The following is a 22,091-nucleotide window of genomic DNA, read 5'->3' on the forward strand; positions in this document are numbered from 1 at the left end:
GGCAAGTATTAGCAGCCTCGTGTCGAAGGGTATCAAGAGTAATAGGTGGCAGAAAGGCTACAAAACATGAACATGTGAGCAGCATTTTTATGTTGCAGCTGGTTGAGCTGCAGCTAATTTCATCAGCTACAGTGCTTCATTGTACTTGTTCATCACATTTTACCTGTAAATCAGGTAACGTGCAAGTATATGTGAAATAAATGTAGGAGAGTAAAAAGAGCAATGTGTCTGTCAATGGAAGTACTCAAGTTCAGTACCCCAAAATGTCAGTGAAACACAATGCTTGAGTCAATATTAGTGTTAAAAAATGCCCTGCTGCTACTTTCCATATTGGGCTGTGCTGTTTTTAAAGGCAAGTTACGTGTCAAACTTTATTAATCCCAAAAGTAAACTAAGTCTCATCTGAGCCACATTTCCATTTTTCATGTTTTGTTGAGTTTGATGCAAATTTCATCTGATCTTGTGAAAACTTCCTCAAACCTGAGTGCAAAAGTCTCGACAAGCCACACAGATTCAGTGATTCTGATCGTCCACTGACATTTTATTGAAAAAAGAACAATATAATATCATGTACAATAATAATAATAATAATATTAATACAAAAATCTGTACATTCCATGGTTTTGCAGTACATTTGGAAGACTGATACAAAATAACTGCAACAGGGAGGAAGGGAGGTATTTACACATGTAGGATCTGTGGAGCCGAGAGGCCTTCAGTCACTGTTTCTCTTTAAAAAAAAAAAAAGAAAAAAAAAAGATACAAGATATAAATTTGTATTTTGTGCAGTACACCTTCATATGCCGGGGTTACAGTACACTTGGCTTTGAACTAGGCTTTTTCTCAAATCTTACATTCTCGAGTAAAACAAGGATTAAAACAGAGAATGAAAACTCAAGTAGTGTTGATGATACAGCAAACAGGGAAGATGTTTTACCGGAGATTTGATATTTCTTCATGAAAACAGCCTCCGATCATAACACTGTATCAGAGTCAGACGTTAGAAAGGAGTTTGCGAACACATACCACTTCATATTTATAACCTTTAAAGCAGGTTTGGCTTTAAGAAAAAAAAAAAAAAAAAAGAAATTCATATTTTTGGTTCAAGTTGATCCAAAAAATCCTCGAGATGTGACTGAATTATTACAGAACTAAAGTCTTTGCCACCTTGGTTGATTCACACATCTTCTCGCTCGTTTGACTCTCCAGATTAAGGCTTGATGAAGTGGCTCAAGATAACGATGATCGACGTTTAAAAAAAAAAACTGATAAACTGTACACACATTCTTGAAAAACAAACCTCATTAAAACTCCCTAAACGTTCTACTTCTTTGTACCAAATCTAACCAGGTGTTGTTTTTTTAAAGAAACACGTAACTATGATAATAATACTCTTTGGCATTTTTTATCAACCGTAAAAAAAAAAAAAGAAAAAAAAAAGCAACATTATTATAGCAGCACTTTTAAGAACATTCAGATTCTCGTGTTACCCCGGTCTCTCTTTAAATTAGATTTTTCTGTCAGTTTGATGCCGTTAATACTACCCTGCTCTATCTCTTGACACGAGCAGGCATGTTTCTATCGGTCCGACCAGCAATGAACAGACTCTCAGATCAATAACAGCAAAGGATTAAAGCAGAAGATCAGAAAAATCAGTGCTGTCAAGTCAGATGAAAGTCCTAAAAGTTCTCTACAAGTCAAGGAAGTTTTTGGTGCAGTTTATTTCGACTCCTGTGATGTCTGCTGTGAGACCAGCTCGTGAACAAATACTCTACTTGTACCTTTGTTCCAGACATCTACCTGTTGTGTCCTACGAAAAAGTTTAACTAGCAGCACTTGAGAACATGTTCTAACTCTAAAAAACACCGTTCTGACAGCGTCTTGTTCATGCCGGCCAGAGAAACTGAGACATGCCTGCAGTTTTCAAGTCATCTCAACAACAACCTCCCTCTCCGTCGTCCTGCAGTCACCAGACACTGAGCACACATTCATGGGGACTTCCTGGAGAATTCTTCCTGCAATATGCACGTGGTTCATCATAGTGCTGTGTTTTGTCATACTGTATGTAGTAAAAGTTCAAACAGACTCCTACATACAAAGTCCTAAAGCTTGCCGCTTCCCACAGCAGTACCGTTCGGCTTGTCCTCTACCCAAGGCCCAGCTCGGCTCGTTGTGCCTTTTGGAGCAGAGAGGTGATTTTAGAGAATCTCTCATGTGAGGTCTGAGGTCTGTACAGTCATATTTCTGATTCTCGTCTCAGAGGCCGGGGCTCCAGCGGCACCGTGGCTTGGCTGTGCTCGTTCTCTGAGATGTTGTCTGTCTGGGTGCCGTCGGGCCCAACGCTGCCCCCGTTCCCCTCGTCCGTGTCCTCTTTGTTCTCCAGCGCCATCTCGTTTTCGTAGCAGAAGGAGTTGGAGGTTGAGAGAATATATTTTTTCTCTGCGAGGTCTCTGGCGCTGCACAGAGGGGTGCTCGGCACCTCGTATGTCTTATGGAAGCGGGAATAGTCCACCTTGTAGTAGTTCTTCTCTTCGAAGAGCACCGGCTCGAACCGATGGCCCCAGAGGATCTCGCCGGCGACGTAGGAGCTGCGGCACTGCGTGGTCATGGCGGTTGCCTCGACCATTCCCTCCAAGATGACCACGATTTCAAACTCTGAGTTCTCCAGGTCCTGTTTGCTCATGTCGTAGAAGGGGCTGTCCTCGTCAATCTCGTGGACGATGGTGATGGGGGAGACCAGGAAGATGCGGTCGACTCCGCTGTCGAAGCCCACATCTATGTCCATCTGATCAAGGGGGATGTACTCGCCCTCTGCTGTCGTACGGGATTTTAGAAGTTGTGCCCGCACATGCGCCTCAACCAGGTGGCTCTTCCTCAAGTTGCCCACACGCCACATCAGGCAGAGCTTGTTGTCCCTCATGGCCACTGTGGCGTTGTGGCTAAAAACCAAAGTCTCATTCCTCTTCTTGGGCTTTGCCATCTTTGCCATGACGGCACCAATGATGAAGGCGTCAATAATGCAGCCAACGATGCTTTGGAAAACCACCATGAAGACGGCGACAGGGCACTCATCTGTCACATATCTGTAGCCATAGCCAATAGTGGTTTGAGTCTCAATGGAGAACAGGAAGGCAGCCGTGAAGCTGCTCACATTGGAGACGCACTTCTGGGCATTGTTCTCTAAGTCCCCGTGGAAAATGGCCACCAGCCAGAAGACGCAGCCGAAGAAGAGCCACGACAGAAGGAAGGCGAGGCAGAAGATGATGAACATCCACCTCCAGCGAATGTCCACGCACGTGGTGAAGATGTCAGCCAAGTACCGCTGACCTTTCTCGCTCACGTTGATGAACTGCACGTTGCAGTGACCGTCTTTCTTTACAAATCTGCTCTGCGGCTGGTGCCTCGTGTGAACCTTGCTCTTGCCGTTCCCGTAGCCGTTGGGTACTGCCATAGTGGCAAGCTTCATGCCGTCCTCCTCTGATGACACAATGCTGTAGCGGCTGGCTCGCACGCTTCCCATCACCTCAGTCTGGGAGGGCTGTGCTGCTTCTGCTTTGGAAAACAGTCTGAGTTTCTGGAAAAAGCGTTGGAGAAACAGTTTTGAAACGCTTCTGGGGGACCAACTCGGAGATGAAATGGTGACAAAGTGAGGTGGGCTGAAGGGACACTTCAGCCTCACTGGCCCCTCGATGGAGTGCAACAAGAGGAGGATGAAGTGGTCACTCCTCTTTCACCAGCTGACTGGACCTCATCAAGATCATCTGCTGCAGGAAAACAGAGACAGGAGACGACTGTTAGTCAAACCAGCTCCAGATAGATTAGAAAAACAGAGAAACACGACATGTCAGAGCTGATAAATTCATCACTGTGAAGTCAGGCGTGTGTGCAGCCTGAGAAAAACCTTTAAAAACTTTCTGCCCAGTGTCAGTGAAGCTCGGCCGCCTGTGCCAACAATATTTCATCGAGCTATGACAAACAACAACAGTGATGTTTAACCCCGATCTAACAGTTCAACTTTCACTGAGAGAGGCCACCCTGTAATTGCACTCCAGTCCCATTATTGGTCACTTTCAAAGTCGACTTGTTTCTCTTGGCTGCTCCGCGCTGACCTGATCGTTTCTGACTGGATTGTGGGTTTCAGTGTTTCTACAGGATCCCATGAACTGATGCTTCTACATAACTGACAGATCGAGTTCAAAACTTGATGTGCAGATCCTTTTTCTTATTACGTTTACTGCAAGGAACTGAAAATGCACCACAAGTTACGGCTGTCAGAAGCAGCGATACTCCAATATTTTTTCGAGATCACGTGTTTGAAACGATATCCGCGTTCGATAAATGTGTTGGCGTGTGTTCAGTGACTTTTCTGTTCCAGTAGTGCTCAATTTGTAAAGGGAGAGGAAAAAGCAATCAGATTTTGTGCGCCTAGGACTTCTCTTCTTTCTATTTCGATATCTGAAGAGCATCATTTTTATGCACTAGTGTCGTATCAAAGTTTCAAATTCTGGTATCGTGACAATTTTACAACAAATGGAACCAAAGCAACTTCAAGTCTGTGCACATTTTCACAAAAACAGGTTGCACTTTAAGTTTTTATGAAGCATTTAAAGCATTTATTTGCAAGAAATAAACTCAACTTTGCAGAATTGGAGCAGCGAGTTTATAAATGACATTATGATGTCAGCCTCGTAGGTTGAGTTTACTCGGCCTGTTATCTTCCAGGAGCTTTAGGAGAGAGTGTGAGCTGTGTCTTTGGCTGTGCAGCTTGTTGACTCTCACAGAGTCCTCTGGGACTTCTCCGCTCTGCTGCAATAATGGCTGTCCTGAGAGGATTCTCCTGGCACAACTACAGCACCACTCATTAGTTTTGGATGTCCTGGCAACAAAGTCTAGATTGACCTGATGCACTGTGTCACCGTGGTTTCTTTTATTTACTTTTTACTTTTTTGTCAGGACGGATTTCTCTCTGAGTCATGAGAGTAGTGAAACCAATAAATCTCTTCGCACACTCCCTGAGTCACTCTCTGGTTTCATACCTGCAAAAATAAAACTGGCTGATGCAATTTGTCTGCCAGGTTTTTACATTTTTCTGTGGTTTGTGTTACAAGCATCTGATGACATGCACCATTGATCTTAATTACAGAGGACGCTGTATTGTTGAGTATTGTGTAATCTTTTCTCAGATGATGGCTGTTATGTAAATTTTTAACTTAACAAAGCAGCAGGTTTTTTTTTTTCTTTTCCTGCCAAATCTGTACTTTTTGCTTCAAAATGAGCAGCTTTTGTAGGAAAAACTGAGACAGACACTCCCCTAAATAAATACCTCATTATTACTACTTACTATTATTATATTACAACTATAAAATCTGGTGTTTTAAACAGTGTAATTAAACAGTATCTGACTGTTACCAGACGCACAGAGCTGCTCTGAGAATGCACCAAATGCCAGCGACAAATGTTAACAGGTGCGAGGGAAAAGAAAAAAAAAAGACTTCTGATGCAATCATGCACACACACCCCTCACACTGAGACACACATGCACGTTTAATTTCCAGCTCGGCACGTCAGAAATGTCTCTTAAAGTCAACACAGAAGGAGCGAGATGAAATATGAGCGGACAGAGAAGAACATTTTGGCGGGTTGTGGCAACAGAAGTCGTGCGTAAAAGCCAGGAAGTCGGCGCGTCATGGAGAATAAACCAACCCAACATAAACAGCCACATCTCACATTTAACAGACTTTACGATAAAAGAAACAGCTGGACTCGTGTCTGCTCTACCTGTTGCTCATCTGTGGACTGTGTTGGCTTCAGCTCGCTGAAATATAATCCAGACGTCCTGTTTTGGCCTCCGCTATCCTCGGGCGCGCTTCTTTATTTGTTTTGGCCGATCAAAGTGTGAAACTCCCCTCACATCTCCGGAGGACCGGTCTCGATAATGTGCCTCGCGATGAGTTCCCCCAAAGCGTTTTAAGCAACACGCACCGGCACGGCCCCGCCCCCTCCGCGCCCGGCCAATGGAGGGAGGAGGGGAGCGCGCACTGAGAAACAGCCGCAATTAGACTGTGTTTTTTTTTTTGTTTTTTTTTTATTGCGGTAATTTTGTGCGTTTGATCAATTGGATGATGTGCATAACATAACATGGAAGTAGTGGAGGGGAATTTGACTTTAATGGAGCTTAAATAATCAGGAACAGGGACAGGGCTGTAGCCAGGATTTTAGAAATACTAAGGTCATGCCCACCCCCACCCCATCCATGGAGAAAATTTTGCAGACTGTAGTGTAAATCATAATTTGATGGACCCATAACTGCTTAGTAATAAGATCGGTGCCAGCAGATTGAGTGAAACTGGACTCAGATTCCGACAGAAAAGAAACAAATATGGCCAATTTTGACTTAAATGTATTAAACTTATTTAAACTTATTTCTATGCTAAAAGGAGCTTATTAACATTGGTAACACTTTATAATAATCATTAATAAATGGAAAAAATAGAGAGGGCATGACCTCAGTGTCGTCAATGGTGGCTACGGCCCTGGTCAGGGGTTAAAGAGAAGAGGGGGGGGACGAAGGTCAAAGAGTTCAAAAAGTGGTTATAAACAAAAATAAACCAGATATGTTGTAATAGGAGATTTGAAAAAAGCATCAGTTTAGGTTAATTGCTTCATGAATCGAATCTGATTAATAACGCTGCTGCTTAATAGATTTAAATGAAAGACAACCAGGTTAATTAGTGTGTGAATTTGGTGCAAGAAAGTTTTGCAATCAGAAAACAGAAAAGCAACTTTTAACATGCCTGAGGAAGAAAAACATCCATCTGTCCAGAGACTCATGTCAGAACAGTGATTTCTATTTTTTTTTCTACAGAGGCATCAAAAAAAAAAAAAAATCTGTGCCCTCTGAGCTCGTTCCCACCTGTGCAGCTGAACTGCCCGTCAGCCTCATTCCTGTGATATCCGCTGTTTTTATAGATCTTATTTTTTAATGTGGGTATGGAAAATGTGTTCTGTCGGAAAGAATGACTCACTCAATAAAGCCCTACATGCCTGTATTATGATATGACTGTCTTTCTCCACTGAGCTATCAAGTTGCTTCGGATGTTTAGACTATGCATCTGTTGCCCTATAATTTTAGGTCAGGCTGAAGCCGTGTTGTCTTTAAGCCATCGACTAAATCATTCTTCCTGCTCGCTAATTCATGATAAACATTAACCCGCAGAGACGTGTTTTTCAAAAAGCCTTTTTTTTTAACTGCTCGTCTTTTTTTTTTCTCTCTCCCCCCCTCAGTATCTTATTTTTAGTCGTGGTTATTTATAGCAGCATGTATATTTAGCCCAAACCACCTGTGTCGGTGAACCGTGCACGTTGTGTCTGTTTGTTTTCCATGCCCAATTTCCAGCAATAAAGAGAGCGATGCATGCAGTCGCCAGTGCTGCGTATGGACCACAAGGTGGAGAGCTGGAGACTGGAATTAACCAGTGAATGCCTCTCACTCACACACACACACACACACACACACACACACACAGACACACACACACGAGTGCAGCACGAGACAGAGGAGGAGGACTCTGAATCTGAACTTTTCATGCAACTTGTGTCACTGCAGCATCAGAGGACTGAGATGACGTGTTATTATGGTGGGTATCATCAATTTAAGATGTAATAAGACATTTTTTCCACATTTTAGGCACAAATGACTCTATAATTAGGCTGTTAAACTAATGAATGACCTGGTGCTGAGATTTCTGTTTTCAAAAAATGATCCCAGCCAGTGCAGAATGAGCAAGTCCTCCAAGATAAACAACCAATCATGTTGTCATTGCCTCCTAAACAGACCCATAAGATCTTTGAAGAAGCTTGACAAGTTTGGGGATTGACAGACTTCGACAAAAGGCTGCTGCTGACAGTATAATGGACAAAATCAAAGTGACTGTCGCTTTTAAAAACGTGGCCGGAGGCGTTGTGTTTTCGGGTCGTCCCATTCTTGTGAACGCAACACTTGGGACTCAAGAATGTGCTCAAATTTGGTGACCTCACAAGACATGTATTGAGCCAAGAATTCAAAGGATAATTTTGACAAAGATTCACAGAAGTGTCTGACTGGATAAATCAGCTATTCCCAGAATTAATGATGCGGCCAACTTTGAAACTGGAAAATCTTCTGGGGCCTAATAAAACTTTTATTCACAACTCTGATCAACACACGACACTAAGATGAAGTATTTCCCTTTTTTTTTTAGAAACAACTGAATTGGTTTGAGTTTTGAACCTGCATATCTCACGACTCATGAAACACATGCAATTATAATTCCCTGTTATGGACGCAATATAAGATACACACCGATGTTAGGGTTGTGTTTCCTGCAGTGCCGCCCAGCGGTGCAGGTTAAGATTGGTTGATGGCGCACATATCAACGGGACTTAAACACAACACTGGACAAAAATAGGTTTGATAAACTCCCTTGTTTTATTAGTCTTGATTAAATGTTATATAAATATTTTATGGTAATTTCAAACTTAATGACAAAATTGAAAACTTTGTATTTATTTATTGTAAAATGACCCCTCGCAGCCCACCTGCAGTACCTTCACCGCCCAACAGTTGGCCGTGGCCCAAACTTTGGGGATAAAACGATGAAGTGATGACACATTTTATCCAAAAGGTCAAAGGTCAACTTCACCGTGACATCATAATGTTCTGCAAAAACACTTTTCCTGGCCATTATTCAACACCATAACTCAGGAACAGAAGGGAGATTGTGGCTATATTTCACAGTTGGTCAGATACTGAATTAGTCACACTAATCTTGGGTGTCCACCTTGAAGCTGTGCTGATTGTTCAGATCATCTGTGCTGCTGAGTTGAACGTGTGTGAAACATCTGTTTTTCAGAATTTTTAGCCTCTCTGTGTTCTGTCAGAATCAGCTTTATTGACCAAACATGTGAACACACAAAAGGAATTTGACTTTTTGTTTCTCTCCATGAACCTACACAGTAATAGACATACAGCACTGAGAGTTAATGACTTTGATATATTATATTTCCTCTTCAGCAGCATCTAGATGCTAAAAATGAGACTAACCAGTGGGTCGGCTGTTGAATTCAGTCGATTAGCTGACTTGGAAGCTTCTTCAGACTATTTTAGCTGTGTTTGGTTAAGGCTGCATCCTCTTGCCCTGATCATATTCATTTCTTTGCTGTCTGACCCAGAAACTAAAGTTTTTTTTTCCTTAAAAAAATAATAACAATCATCCTCTTTGTAGTATTTCTGTCAGATGGAGACTCATATTTCAGTGCAGTGTTATACTTTTAAATAGGTCAAGTCTGAATCAACCCTGTGACTTGTTATTGGAGTGGAAGTATGGTTTGTTACAACTTGGGACTTTTTATTGGTACATTTGTCCATCACTGCTGTCTGTATAATAAAGCTATGCTGGAAATCACATCAGCATCAACAAAAAGAAACACGAGATTTCTTTTTGCGTAAATTTTTCCAAATTCATGTACCTCGTCCAGTCCCCCTCAAACTTTTCATTTAATTTTTTTAATTTCTTCCTTCAGAAGCTGAAATAAGTTCTTATATCTCAGCCTTTCTTTGTGCTGCTGTAATAGAAACTTTTGGGACCACTTAAGTCTCATCTTATCTGATAGAAATTGTTCTACACAACAAGAACTGACATATTTGGCAGAATTTTAAAAGCATCCATTACCTTGCTATGATATACTATAGAAAACCACCTGCCCAGTGCCATCACAAGGTCGTGGGTCAGTCTGACTGGACTGTCTGTAGATAAAGAGCATTACGAGGTCTGAGGGTCTCTCTAACAGAATCAGAAGATCAGTGAACTTCAAACTTGAACGGATAGAAATGAGGCCATCACAGTTAATCGAAATTGTCATTATCTCGTGCCTGAATAACATCATGGGTTTTAGATTGATCTATTCTGGAGAGATGATAAAAAGAAAACATGTTTTTAACCTGATTACACGGTCATCAAAGCAGCACAGCAGTAGGTTGCGAAGCAGCATCTGGTTACTTTTGTCCGTCTGCTCACTTGACGTCAGAGAGATTTTCCCGATCAGAGCTTTTGTTCCTTGACAAGAACCATGATCCATCAGACAAACACATGATTATTAGAGGAAGTCAAGACGTAAACCAGACATTTAAACATCACTTTATTGAAATTGTTGACACTGCTGTTGTCTTCTAAGTTTTAATATTTTATAAAATCTGCTTGAAGGTTAAATATCAACAAAATTAGAAAATACATTTTGCTCAGTTTGTTACAACAGATGCTCATTCAATGTTCTTGTGTTTCCAGCATATTTGAGGATATAAAATATTTGTTATTTACAAAAAACTAAGACCACAAACAGGCTTCATCACACTAATACTATTCACACAAAAATAAGTGAACGGAATGACTTCCTGTGAATACTAAACAAATGGGACTCCACCACCACCACAAACATAAAGACAACTTAACTTAAAACAACTAATTAATTATTAAAACATATCTTCAGTTTATTTCAAATAACTAGCCTATGTTTTGTATTATTGCTATGCAATCAATTTGAAATGTTTAAAGTGACACTCTGCCAAGTATTAATATTTTGTGTATCCGTCACATTCACACTCCAATTACCTTAAATTGCAAGACACACATTTTTGTCCTCCTTCTTGTCATGTCACACCATCATCGGGTAGAATTTGGGCCAAAACTGGTTTATGAGCAAATACCTGCAAAACTCAAGTCATTTCCATCAGCTGCTGTACTTTTTGAGTACTAATTAGCAAATGTTAGTATGCTAACACACTAAACTAAGATAGTAAACATGGTAAACGTACGTGCTAAACATCAGATAGTGAGCACTGTCATTGTGAGCATGTTAGCATCCTGACATTAGCATTTAGCTCAAAGCACTGCTGTTCCTAACTTCAGCCTGACAGAGTCACCAGTGTGGTTTTAGACTCTAAGAGGCTGATCACACCCAGGCATGTTGCTAGAAAGGCATCACCAGCAAAACCATTATTTTGTGGTACAGGGTGCCTGGCAGGCGCTCCACTATTGTGTTGCATGTCACGTGTTTCTAGCTGTTCCTAGAAGTTGAAATATGTTCAACTTATCAGTGCAAGGTGTGGAGTTTCACCACTTTCCCCCTGAATAACAATCTTAAGGCTGATGCACAGGCAGCTTGGCTTCACAGGTGTGCCACGCTGCACTGTTTTTAAAGCAGCCCACCAGTGTCAAGTATCGGGCCTTGGGACCTTCGTCTCATAGCATTTTGTTATGTAAAACTTTCCCAAAAACTACAATAGCTTTTCTGTGTCTGTGTGAAATCATCTCAATAAAAAAATTTAAAAAATCAGGATGGGGCAAGAGGCGGCACCTGCCATGTTTGGGATGAGAAAGTGGAGCATTTTGATGTAGTCTTGGGAGACTATCAAAGACCAGTACAATCTGCAAGGCGATGGTCACATGACAGATGGACGTATTGGTATGCTGCTTTTTGGTCACGCACTTGCTAACTGGCTACATGTTCTGTAAACCCTGCACTGTTTTGAAAACCACAGCTAACAATCCCTTGAATAGCTCACATGTGCTGGATGAGCAGCTTTTCAAGCCTGCAAGGGTTGGTACTCAGAAAACACATTTTGGCATGAGTGTCACTTTAAACAAATCACATGCTAAAAAACACAAACGTCACAACTTTGAACATTTGTACAGTCAATGAAACTCAGATCGTGCTGAATATTCCTTTAGCAGTGGTCTCTTTGAGGAAATGGCACAATGTCTGGCCACCTTCAACATCATGGTTCTGTTTTTATATTTCTGAACTTGTGAGGTCATTTGGCAGAGCCAGAGTGTCTCGATGTTTATTGTCAGCTTGAGATGTTGAATAAGTTGGTTCAGTTTGACTATCATTCACAAGCTCCACAGTTACCGTTGGGGGTTTCAGAAGGGTTTCGTGATGGTTTTGCTGCTGAGACCTTGGAGAGGGGCGCGGGGAAGATCTAGGTGAATTCCGTGATGATCTAGGTGAATGTCGGGGTGAAGATCTAGGTGAATGGCGTGGGGAATGTCGAGGAGAAGGCCGCAGCTGCTTTTTGAGTTCATACTCCTCTGCGCTGACCTCAGGCACCAGCACTTTAGCAGTGTGATTGAACAAGGTGTAATCCACCCGGTAGTTCCTCCTGCTGACCCGGATCATCTCCTGGAACAGGTGACCCCAGAGGATTTCAGATGGAATGTATGAGGTTCGGCTCTGATGCAGCATACCTGTGGAGTCGTCCGTGTAGGTAAAAGTTACCACCAGCTCGAAGTCCGCTTTCCGTAGATCTACCAAACTCATTTTGTACAGAGGGCTGCTAGGTTCAATCCTATGGAAGATGGTTGTAGGTGTGACCAGGACAACGTCTTTCTGCTGGATGACCAGATCTTCGTAGGTGACGTCCATTTTCCCCGTGGCATGCACTGTTGAGTAGACGATTTGGGCACAAGCTGTCCCCTCCACTAGGTGGTGCCTGCGGAAGTCCCCAACTCTCCAGGAAAGACACAAGAAACCATCGCGAAGGTTGATGACGGCGCAGTTGCTGAAGCCCACTGTCTGTGCCCTCTTTCTAGCAGAGGCCATTTTGGCGACAACAATTCCGATGACAAACGTGTCAATGAAGCAGCTGATGACATCTTGTACAGTAACAACGATGATGGCGACCATGCAGTTCTCGGACATTCCTCTGAAACCGTAGCCGATGGTGGTTTGAGTTTCGAGCGAGAAGAGGAAAGCAGCTGTGAAGCTCCGCACCTCGTACACGCAGGGATCTTTCGTGTGGTCTTGGATGTCACCGTGAGCGAGAGCGATGACCCAGAAGAGGATGCCGAAGAAGAGCCAGGACAGGATGTAAGACAGTGCGAAGATCAGGAACATCACCCTCCATCTGATCTCCACCAAAGTGGTGAAGATGTCGGTCACAAACAGCAACCACTCCTCAGGAACATGCCGGAACACGACGTTACAGTTGCCCTCTTTGCGTACGTAGCGGTATTTCTTTGGTCGAGGTCCATTCTCAGTCTTTACAGTGATGTCATCGGCGGGGCTCACTGATGTATATTGTTTATGCATCTTCTACAATCTGTAGGAAAGACAACAAAGAATGTTTAGCAATTTGTTCGTCAGCCTGACTTTGTAAATATCGGGCATAATTGACATTGACTTTGTGCCTTTGCGTCAAAGCAATGCCGTGTTTTTTGATGCCACCACTGGGGGTTGCCGAGTTCGAAATGTTATGTTATGTGTTTCTTGTAAGAACAGGCATCTAGGGAGGGACTCCTCATAGACATTGATTGGCATTTACAGTAACCAATAGCGCTGAATGTGTTATATGCCTCCTTGGCCCCTGACATGAATCAGGAAACTCTATAACTGGCCTTCGTCGTTCTTGGAGGCTGCGTATGGTTCGGAGATGCACATTGGGAAGCTGCTGGGAAGTTAGCATTTACTTTAGCAACAAGTAGAGCTATCCATCCAGAATTGAGGCAGAGCAGTCAGAGGACACTGGAAAATATATTTGCTGCGCAACATATGATCCAGGTTGACCCAAAACAGTGAAGTTTTGTTTTTGTACAGTAATCTGTGCGCCTGTCCCCAAGAAGCGTTCCATTTTGGTGGCATCCTTCTTTCTATACATCCATTAAAATTGAGAGAACGTTTATTGGACGCAAAACCATTCAGAATACCATAAAAAATGAAAATCTTTGGCATTGTTGGGTCTGATTTCAGATATTTAGGTTTATGAATTCAGACGTTGCTTCCCATCCAACATCCCAGATTTCTGGGTCATCCTGGTCTTCTGCGTAATCAATTGCAATTAACTGTCTTCACCTTACAACCAAGGTGTAAATGAGCCTCTGATCAGAGTCCCTGTACACTACTTTCTAACATTTGTCAATTTGGACTAAGAGCTTTGAAGTTTGCTGTTTTGTAGTTCAACTGACCCAAAACACTGAGAGGAGGTCATTAGAGTAATGCAGGTCATGAAAGCTGGAGCAGACAGATGAGAACAAACAGCTACTGAAAGCTGTCTGCCTGATCTCTGACCCACATGAGGATTCAGGAGTCAACATTTGCAACACAATCGGACCTGGAAATCCCAATTATGTCTCGACTAAAGTAAGTTTCTGCACCAATTTGGACGAGGATTGTATAAACATGTGTTCCACTTATTTTTACATCCCTCTTGAAGCAAAATAAATATTACAGAATGTTTTGCTGCTTCTACAGAATGATCATTCACAATACTCCCAAAGGTCCTTCCCTGTTCTCTGATACAGAATACAGCCACTCAGCTGAACCAGTCTTGCCCATTTTCCGACCTTTTTGTTGGGGAAAACAATTAACGGCAGAGTCTTACGTGTCTCAGAAGCATTGGCTGATCACTGGAAATCTCCAACCTCTTGCTCTTTTGACTGTAGTATCTAATATAAATACATAATGAGCAGCGCTCTGTTGACAACAAGAACAGTGAGAGGACAAAAAAAATCACTGACAAGGGGAAAAAGAGGCTATGTTGTGTTGCAGCTTGTTATGTTTTTTCCGTTATGGGTTATAATTTCATTCACATGTTTTCTTTCATATTTTGTCTGCCCTTTGATTGCTCTGGAGGTTTATTTTTAAGATAGCAATCTGGGAATGTTTACCATGTATGAGTTTCTTTTTCCTGCCTCTTTGTACTGTGTCAATACATTTAATCATAATGGGGCAGTTGCCTGGAGATACAAAACCTGCTGCAGCAGTCGCTTGGGCTGCTGCTGATGTGCCACTTTAGGCCACTGATTATTTATCTTCTTGTACAGTAAACAAAGGAGACTTAAGATGTGGCAAAAACCTATATTCCATTGATTCCCTGCAGCTTTAGAAACAAAAACCCTGTCCATTTAAAGGAACAGTTCACCAATAAATGAAAATTCAGTCATTATCTCCTCATCCCCCATGCCTACTGAAAGTCAGGTGAAGTATCGTAGTCACAAAACATTTCTGCAGCTTCACAGCCAAGCGGTGTTGCAGCATTCTCCTTAATAACTGAAGTAGTTGGAGACTTGTTTTAGAACGTGAACAAACTTCTCCCTACTGTCGTAATCCAAGTCTCAAATTGATTTGAAAGGCCTTATTTACACTGGGCACAGATCGATACCGATATACAGCATTTTTCTGATTATTGGTATCAGTGTTTTTTGTGTCTGACTGCTGATATATGAAATTTATGCAAAAAGCAATACTTTGGCTCTGATATAGCATCCTTTCTGTCTGTAGTCACCACTGTGTGGTCTCACTCAATGTCCCGCCCACAACAATATCTATGTTTGGTTAAACGTCACAAGTAATGGCCTATCAACACTCAATATTCTGAATCTGCACAGTAACTAGTAACTACAGTTATCAAATAAATGTAATGGAGTAGAAGAATAAAGTAGCAGAAAATGGAAACTGCATAAAAGTCAATTTTCTAGTGTTGTATCAGTAGGACTTCAACAAATGTGCAAACATTTTGTAAATGCATCAAAAAGTGTGGACCTTTCTTTTGTTCTACTTTAAAACTCTCAGTGACCAGTAGTCTGTTGTGCCGTAGCAGGATGTCTTTTACTCCAGAAACGTTAAACTCTCTGTAAACATACAATAATGTTTCCATGCAAAGCTTTGCTCTTGTCCAAAGTAATGGCCCAAGACCTTTTTTTCTGGGTGGAGGTCAAAGAACTGTAAGAGGGCCAATAAAGGAAGCGCCACGGGACTGAACTGGTCTAAGTTAGCAGGGGAAAAATGAATGTGGAAACTGGAATAGTGTCATGGTGCGATCACGGGCAGAGGAAGGATCAATCACAGCCAAACCACTGAGAGCATCCTCTACGCCCAAAACAAATGGGGTTTGAATCACCGCTATCTGACTGAGTGAACTGGGCTCCAGTCACAGACTCCACTTTCTCCTGGCTACAGCGAGCGTCCCCACTGCCAGACTGTGGAGCTCACTCCATGAGGTCATAGAAATAACGTCCTATTAGCTTCCCATAATCCCCTCCTAAATACCCTGATATGGACGAGAGGAGAAAAACGCAGCATCCCACTGGAAAACCAGGAGACGCTGAGTGGCTGCAGCAATCAAGTTATCAGCCATGCAGATATAATTTTATAAGGGGAATATAAAGTGTAAAGACATGCAGTTATCTATATTTCCTCAGGAGCAATATACAGTGCAGTTTTAACTTACTGCTGCCTTATCCAGCCCATCTTCATCAAAAAACAACCATATAGGTCGACTGTGAAAGCAGCTTATTATGTTCCATATTTACATTTCTTGTAAGGCGGCGACATCTATTGGCTGTTGTAATTATTACAGCAGCAAAGGTGGAAGTCAGGTGAACTACAATAAAGAGTAAGAAAGAGGCCGCTGTTCGTGTCCGATGTAAAACCAAAAGTCCTAAGTGACGTTAAATAAGTAACATTCTTATTTGAACCCAGACCACCATGTTTTTCTAACCCTAACCAAGTCATCTTCTTGCCTAATTCTTACAATACTGGTCTCAATCTTTACTGGACGGGCTGACCTGAAAATTTGTACGTTCATTCATGGTCCTCAGTCGTTGCACCTTACCAACTTCAAAATCCACCGACTTTTTCCTCTGACACCACCATGCAGTGTTACATTTTATTAACGAAACAATCTAAAAACTAGGGGTAGCCTGATTACCGGCCTTGGCCAATTATCGGGCTGATATTCAGTATTTTTCTGATTATAGATCATAGTTAGGTTTATTCCATCACTGGCACAAAGAGTTTCATTTTTAGTGCAAATGAATATAGGTCCCCAATTACGGTTTTCGGCCGCGCTAATTTCTATTAATCGGTATCAGTCCTTAAAAAGCCATGTCAGTCGACCCCTCACAGTTGACCAGAAGTGGTAAGTGCCAAAGTACAAATAGTTTGTTCAGCCCTGATTGTAGATAAAACATGATTAAAACATGATAGAGTGCCCTTCCAGTGCCCCTCCTGTGCACTGGTGCCCTTTTTATTTTTTCTGCCCCTGCCCCTCTAGCATCCTGAGTCCACCACTGCAGCCAACACGACAGTCTGATCGAACTGTCTGGCATGTTCGAAAAACACGAAGCTGAAGCCTGACTGAATCAGTTTAAAGAGACAAAAGATTCTGACTTTTAAAACACTGAAGGATAAAAATGTCTAAAATGTGACGAAAGCTAGTATAAGACTGAATCTAAAATGGCTGCCAGAATTAACACTGTCTCCATGAGGTTGACGTTTGTGGTTTTGTGTGAAATATTTTGACGACTTTTGGACTATCACAGAGTTCGGGTTTGATCCCATTTGGATGAAATGTGAAAACTTTGGTCATCCTGTAACTTTTCATTTGGCACCATAACCACCAGAATTTTAATTAGTGTTTTAAAACGGAAATAAAAGTTAAATTAGAACACCGGAATCTTGTTTTCTAATAAACTCGACCTCAAAAGACCCAATTAATCCACTATTAATTCTGCATTTTTTAACGTGATGTAACTGTTATCGGAGTGACTTGGACCATAATAGCATCTGGAGTATCGGGCCTCGAATAGACTTTTAATCAACACTGAATGTTTTTTAAATGGTTCAAGATACTGAGGAAGAATTTCCACTACTCGCAGTCTGCATACTACTGTAATATAAAGGATTCTTCTGTTCATCACGCTGAGCATTAAAAAGCTCTGCTAATTAACTAATTATCATGTTTACTGTATCATGTGGTTTCCCCCTCTGAGCAGTGCATCTCAGTCAGCCCTGATGGTTCTCTGTGTTTGTGTTGACCCACTAGGTTGAGCTGTTTTCTCCACATTCACTCTGCGGAGCTTCTGACCTGAAACAAGCAGCTCTGTGTACAAAACAAGACATCACACAGAACAACCTCTTACAACCAAAACACATCCCGACCTTTGGCTTCAAGTTTCCACTGCACTCTCTGTGAACAAAGCGAAGATACTTTATAGTTTCTGAGGTTTGAATCAAAAAGAGTCCCTTTGTGCTCTGAAGTTAGACTAAAGGTCTGTCGTCCAACGCTGACAATAGAGATGAACTCTGGAAACAACTCAGGCAATTGGCTTGTTTCCTCTCCTGCTCGGGGCACTTACAACTCCATTACATGCTCACTTACTGCAAATGACATTGTGCCACCCATCTGTGGTTCACTGGGACAGAACCAAGTACACGGGCCGCTGGTCTCAGCTCTGCCCCGGGGCTTTCTGCCACCTCTAATGACCTCCAAAAACCTCAACGCCGCACAATGTTTCCGTCTTAACTAGTCGCTTCTCCTCTCACAAGTGAAGCGTTTGGCAGCGTTGGCGACATCACACCACTTGTTTCAGGACTTTTTCCTAGTTGACAGGTTCACCTGATGTCCAGCAGTTTGTTCAAAGGCCGGAGCGCTGAGACAAGTCAGGAGTCGTGTCTTTTCTTTTAGCAGCCCTGTTCCTGATGGTTAATAGTTTATCCAGGCTTCAAAGTGCCAAGTGAACCAGTGCACGTGTTTGGTTTTGTTTTGCTTCATCAGGAATAGCTTAACGTTGCTTTATAAAGAGGAAGCACTTTAAACCAGACGCAGGATTTAACCTCTTACTGGTAGACTTCTATGGATTCAGTGTCCATCACTTCTCTTGCTGTTTGTACTGGATTTTGACATTGGGCTGAAACTACCAATTATTTGCACAATTAATTGATTACACTGGGAAAATGCCACTTTTCACCCAATTTCTTTGAAAAAAAACAATGATTGTAAGGTGTTTCTTGCTTGTAACTTCCATCACATTTCAAGTTTGAAGTTTCACGAGCATGTTAAAGCCCTCAGAAAAGCCACTCATATACCAGAAAAAGAGAAATTCCTTGCATTTCCAAAGGGGCCATCGCACAGGTCATTACTGCCCATTACTGTTTCCCAAAGCCCAAAGTGACGTTTTCAAATGGCTTCCTTTGTCCTACCAACTGTCCCAAACCCAAAGACTCTTAATTTACAGTCATAAATGACAAAACAGTTGCAAGAATCTTCACATTAAAGAATTTGAAAACATTGAAGTTTTTAACATTTTTTCCACAAAAAATGTGTTCAACGATTAACCAATCATCAAGACAGTTGGCAACTAGTTTTCTTTAGATCAACTAATCGATTAATCAACTCATCATTGCAGCTCTAATTTTATTTTCGATCTGTACCACTGAATGTAGTCGAGTGGAATTTGTTGGTCTTAAAATAACATCGCAATAGTTTTAGGCTTTTTCACGATACATGATATATATCTCGATATTTTGAAATCTCCTCAAAAGCACTTCATAAATTCTTGGACTGGGTGTCAAAATCCAATTTCACAATATTTTGACCAAATACATCAACAATGATATCCAAACTCTAAGACCATATATAGTCTCATATCACGATAATGATATAAAATCGGTATGTTGCCCAGCCGTAATTTGTCTTTAAGACCAACATGACCTTCAGAATCAGCAGCCTTGCATAATTCACTGTTTAAAAGATCAATAGTCTCATATTTATGAAACAGTCAGCCGTGTTGTGTCAGCAGAGACAACGCCTCAAACATCCACATCTTCTTCGTACAACACTCCACCTGTTTTTAATCAAAATACAACAAACGCATTCATATGCATCGTTATCTCTGAAATCAGCCATTGTTTGCAATGTCACTGTGAAACGTGATCACAAACATTTCTTATCACCTTGACCACATCTTGTTTTGTTTTTTACTCATTCTGGCGTTGTATTACTGCTCTTCAGACTGCGGCTCAGATTACTGTTTGTTCTGCTGTCCACAGCCTTTAATCACTTGTTACCTGAGATTTTTTTGACACTTTCAAACAAACAGAAGCTTCTAACCTTACACACAAATAAACAGTTGTGTTCAAAGAGGTCAATACATGCTATCCATTAGCTAGTTTAATACTTTTAAGAGAATGCAATTAATATTTTTCTGCATAAAAAGTCAAATAAAACACTTTTTTAGTATCTAAATGCTTGTCTTATACAATTTACAACATACATACTTCAGATTTCAGGTCCAGACACAACAGATTAGACGGATCAGTTCCTACCTGTTTAGTAAAGTAAAAGCTGAAGCAGTTGCAGGAATATGTGCACCTGAGTAGAAACGCTCTCCTGTACAGTAGCTCTAACAGTCACCTGCTGCTGGACTGAGGCGGCCCGCTCGTCACTGCAAAAACTACAGAATAACACCTCCCTTCAGCGTCACATGGTGTCACACAGACAGGTGAGTGTTTGTGACTCTGAATGTGTGTCCCTGCAGCTAATTCTGAATATGCATGAGTGTGTGTTGACGGTCAGTATACGTACATGCAGGTGTTTATTGGGCGTCGGTGCAAGATTGCTTTTGGCACTTTCTGACACGACACCTTTGTTTTAAGCAAAACACCGTTCCGTTTTCTAACAACTCCGAGACATCGCTTAAATATACCAACATAACTGTTGATTAAATACGAATATGACGTTAGACAAAACAGCTGACCACCGCCAAATGTGGCACTTCATATTCTTCCCAAACGTTTTTGAGCCAAACACTGGAGGTAGGTTGATACGCTTGAATGATTGATAAAACATCAATGAAAGTTTAAAGGAACAGTTCATCCAAAAATGAAAACTTAGTCTTCAAAAGCCCCTCAATCCTAAATGATTGATTGGAAAAGATGACGCCATTTACACCTCAACACACAGTCGAGCTTGTGGACCCACTTCAGGGGTCTACAGTGAGATTTCGGCTCAGAAAATGGTGTCAGTAACGTCTTTTCAAATCAGTTTTGCGATCTCGGGGCTACAGGAGAATTGGATTACTCCAGACGAGCTGTATGGAGCCCCTTTATGTTCTTTTTTTGGTGTTTTTTATGTTTTAAAACAAGTCTCCATCTACTTCAGTTGTTTAGGAGAACGCTGCAACGCTGTTTTGCTGTGAAGCTCCAGAAATGTTTTGTGGACTACGAAACTTAACCTGACTTTCCAGCAGCATGGAGGGTGAGGAGATAATGACCGAATTTACATTTTTGGGTGTGTGAAGAATGCAACTCCTGGAATTGATGTGACCAGCTAGAAATTGTGATGCTGTAGGCGGCCGTAAAGCAGAGCAGCACTGCAACACCGGCAGGCTGAGATGGACAGAGCACGTTAGAGTTCAGTAAAGAAAGGGTCGGACTTTGATTGGCCTTTTTTTTTTTAAATTTAAAGATGGCTGGATTTATCTGCAGATCTGGTAATTTTTACATTATAAGAATCACTGGATTCTTAATGTGCTGACAAAATGTAGCGACCTCTTACGCTCATGCTCTCATCCTTCAGCTTTGAGAAAGGTGTGATCGGCATTTTTTCTATTATTTTCTGACATTTTATAGCCCAAACCATTAATCATTAATCACAGCATCATACCATCAGTTATAACAAGGAGGTTTCAGGATTTAAAGTCTTCGATATCAATTTCTGCAGAGAAAAAGTAGGATTGTTCCACTTCTGTGATATTGTTTCTATTCAGCCTAATCTTTAGCTAATCCTTTCCCTAACCTGCACATGACAACAGACTAAAACCCTGTTTGAATATTTGTTGGTCTTTAAGAATTTGATCTCCTCCGATAGCTTCACCTCGCACACCTTCATTCACAACGACAAATTACAAATTGCTGTGCACTTTCCCTCCTTTGTGCCTCTTTTTGAAAGCCTCGACCAAAAAATCCCTTATTCCCAGCCTGAAACTCCTTAGAGAGCTCAACTCAAATATCTGAGCCTCATTCACTTAATAACTGCTTTGCAACCAAACTCTACTCATTGTCCCGAGCAGAAAGTCTCACTCGGGTTTCAAACATGAAAATCTATTGACCGTCAGCCTGAGCTTAAAAAACAAGAAAGGCTTGCCGGTCTTACATACTGTATTTTGATAACACGGGCTGCCTTTCTTATGTACCCACAAACAGATCTGGGCCGATGGAAACGGGAGACTGCAGTCAGGTCAACATGACTTTTCCATCCTGGTGGTGTTGATGTTTAT

The 22,091-nt window shown here is 41.6% G+C and overlaps 2 protein-coding genes across 2 annotated transcripts; both read right to left on the reverse strand.

Annotated features, from left to right (window-relative positions):
- Positions 1–1,730: 1,730 nt before the first annotated feature.
- On the reverse strand, positions 1,731–3,563 carry kcnj2a (potassium inwardly rectifying channel subfamily J member 2a). The gene has a single exon (XM_073489669.1). The coding sequence runs from the start codon at positions 3,518–3,520 to the stop codon at positions 2,237–2,239; it is 1,284 nt and encodes a 427-aa protein (XP_073345770.1). The 5' UTR covers positions 3,521–3,563; the 3' UTR covers positions 1,731–2,236.
- Positions 3,564–11,826: 8,263 nt separating this feature from the next.
- Positions 11,827–13,125, reverse strand: kcnj16a (potassium inwardly rectifying channel subfamily J member 16a). Its single transcript, XM_073490136.1, has one exon. It carries the CDS (start codon positions 13,123–13,125, stop codon positions 11,827–11,829), a length of 1,299 nt encoding a protein of 432 aa, XP_073346237.1.
- Between the last annotated feature and the right edge of the window lie 8,966 nt (positions 13,126–22,091).

The sequence above is a fragment of the Pagrus major genome, chromosome 20, assembly GCF_040436345.1.
Source record: "Pagrus major chromosome 20, Pma_NU_1.0".
NCBI classification, from domain to species: Eukaryota; Metazoa; Chordata; class Actinopteri; order Spariformes; family Sparidae; genus Pagrus; species Pagrus major.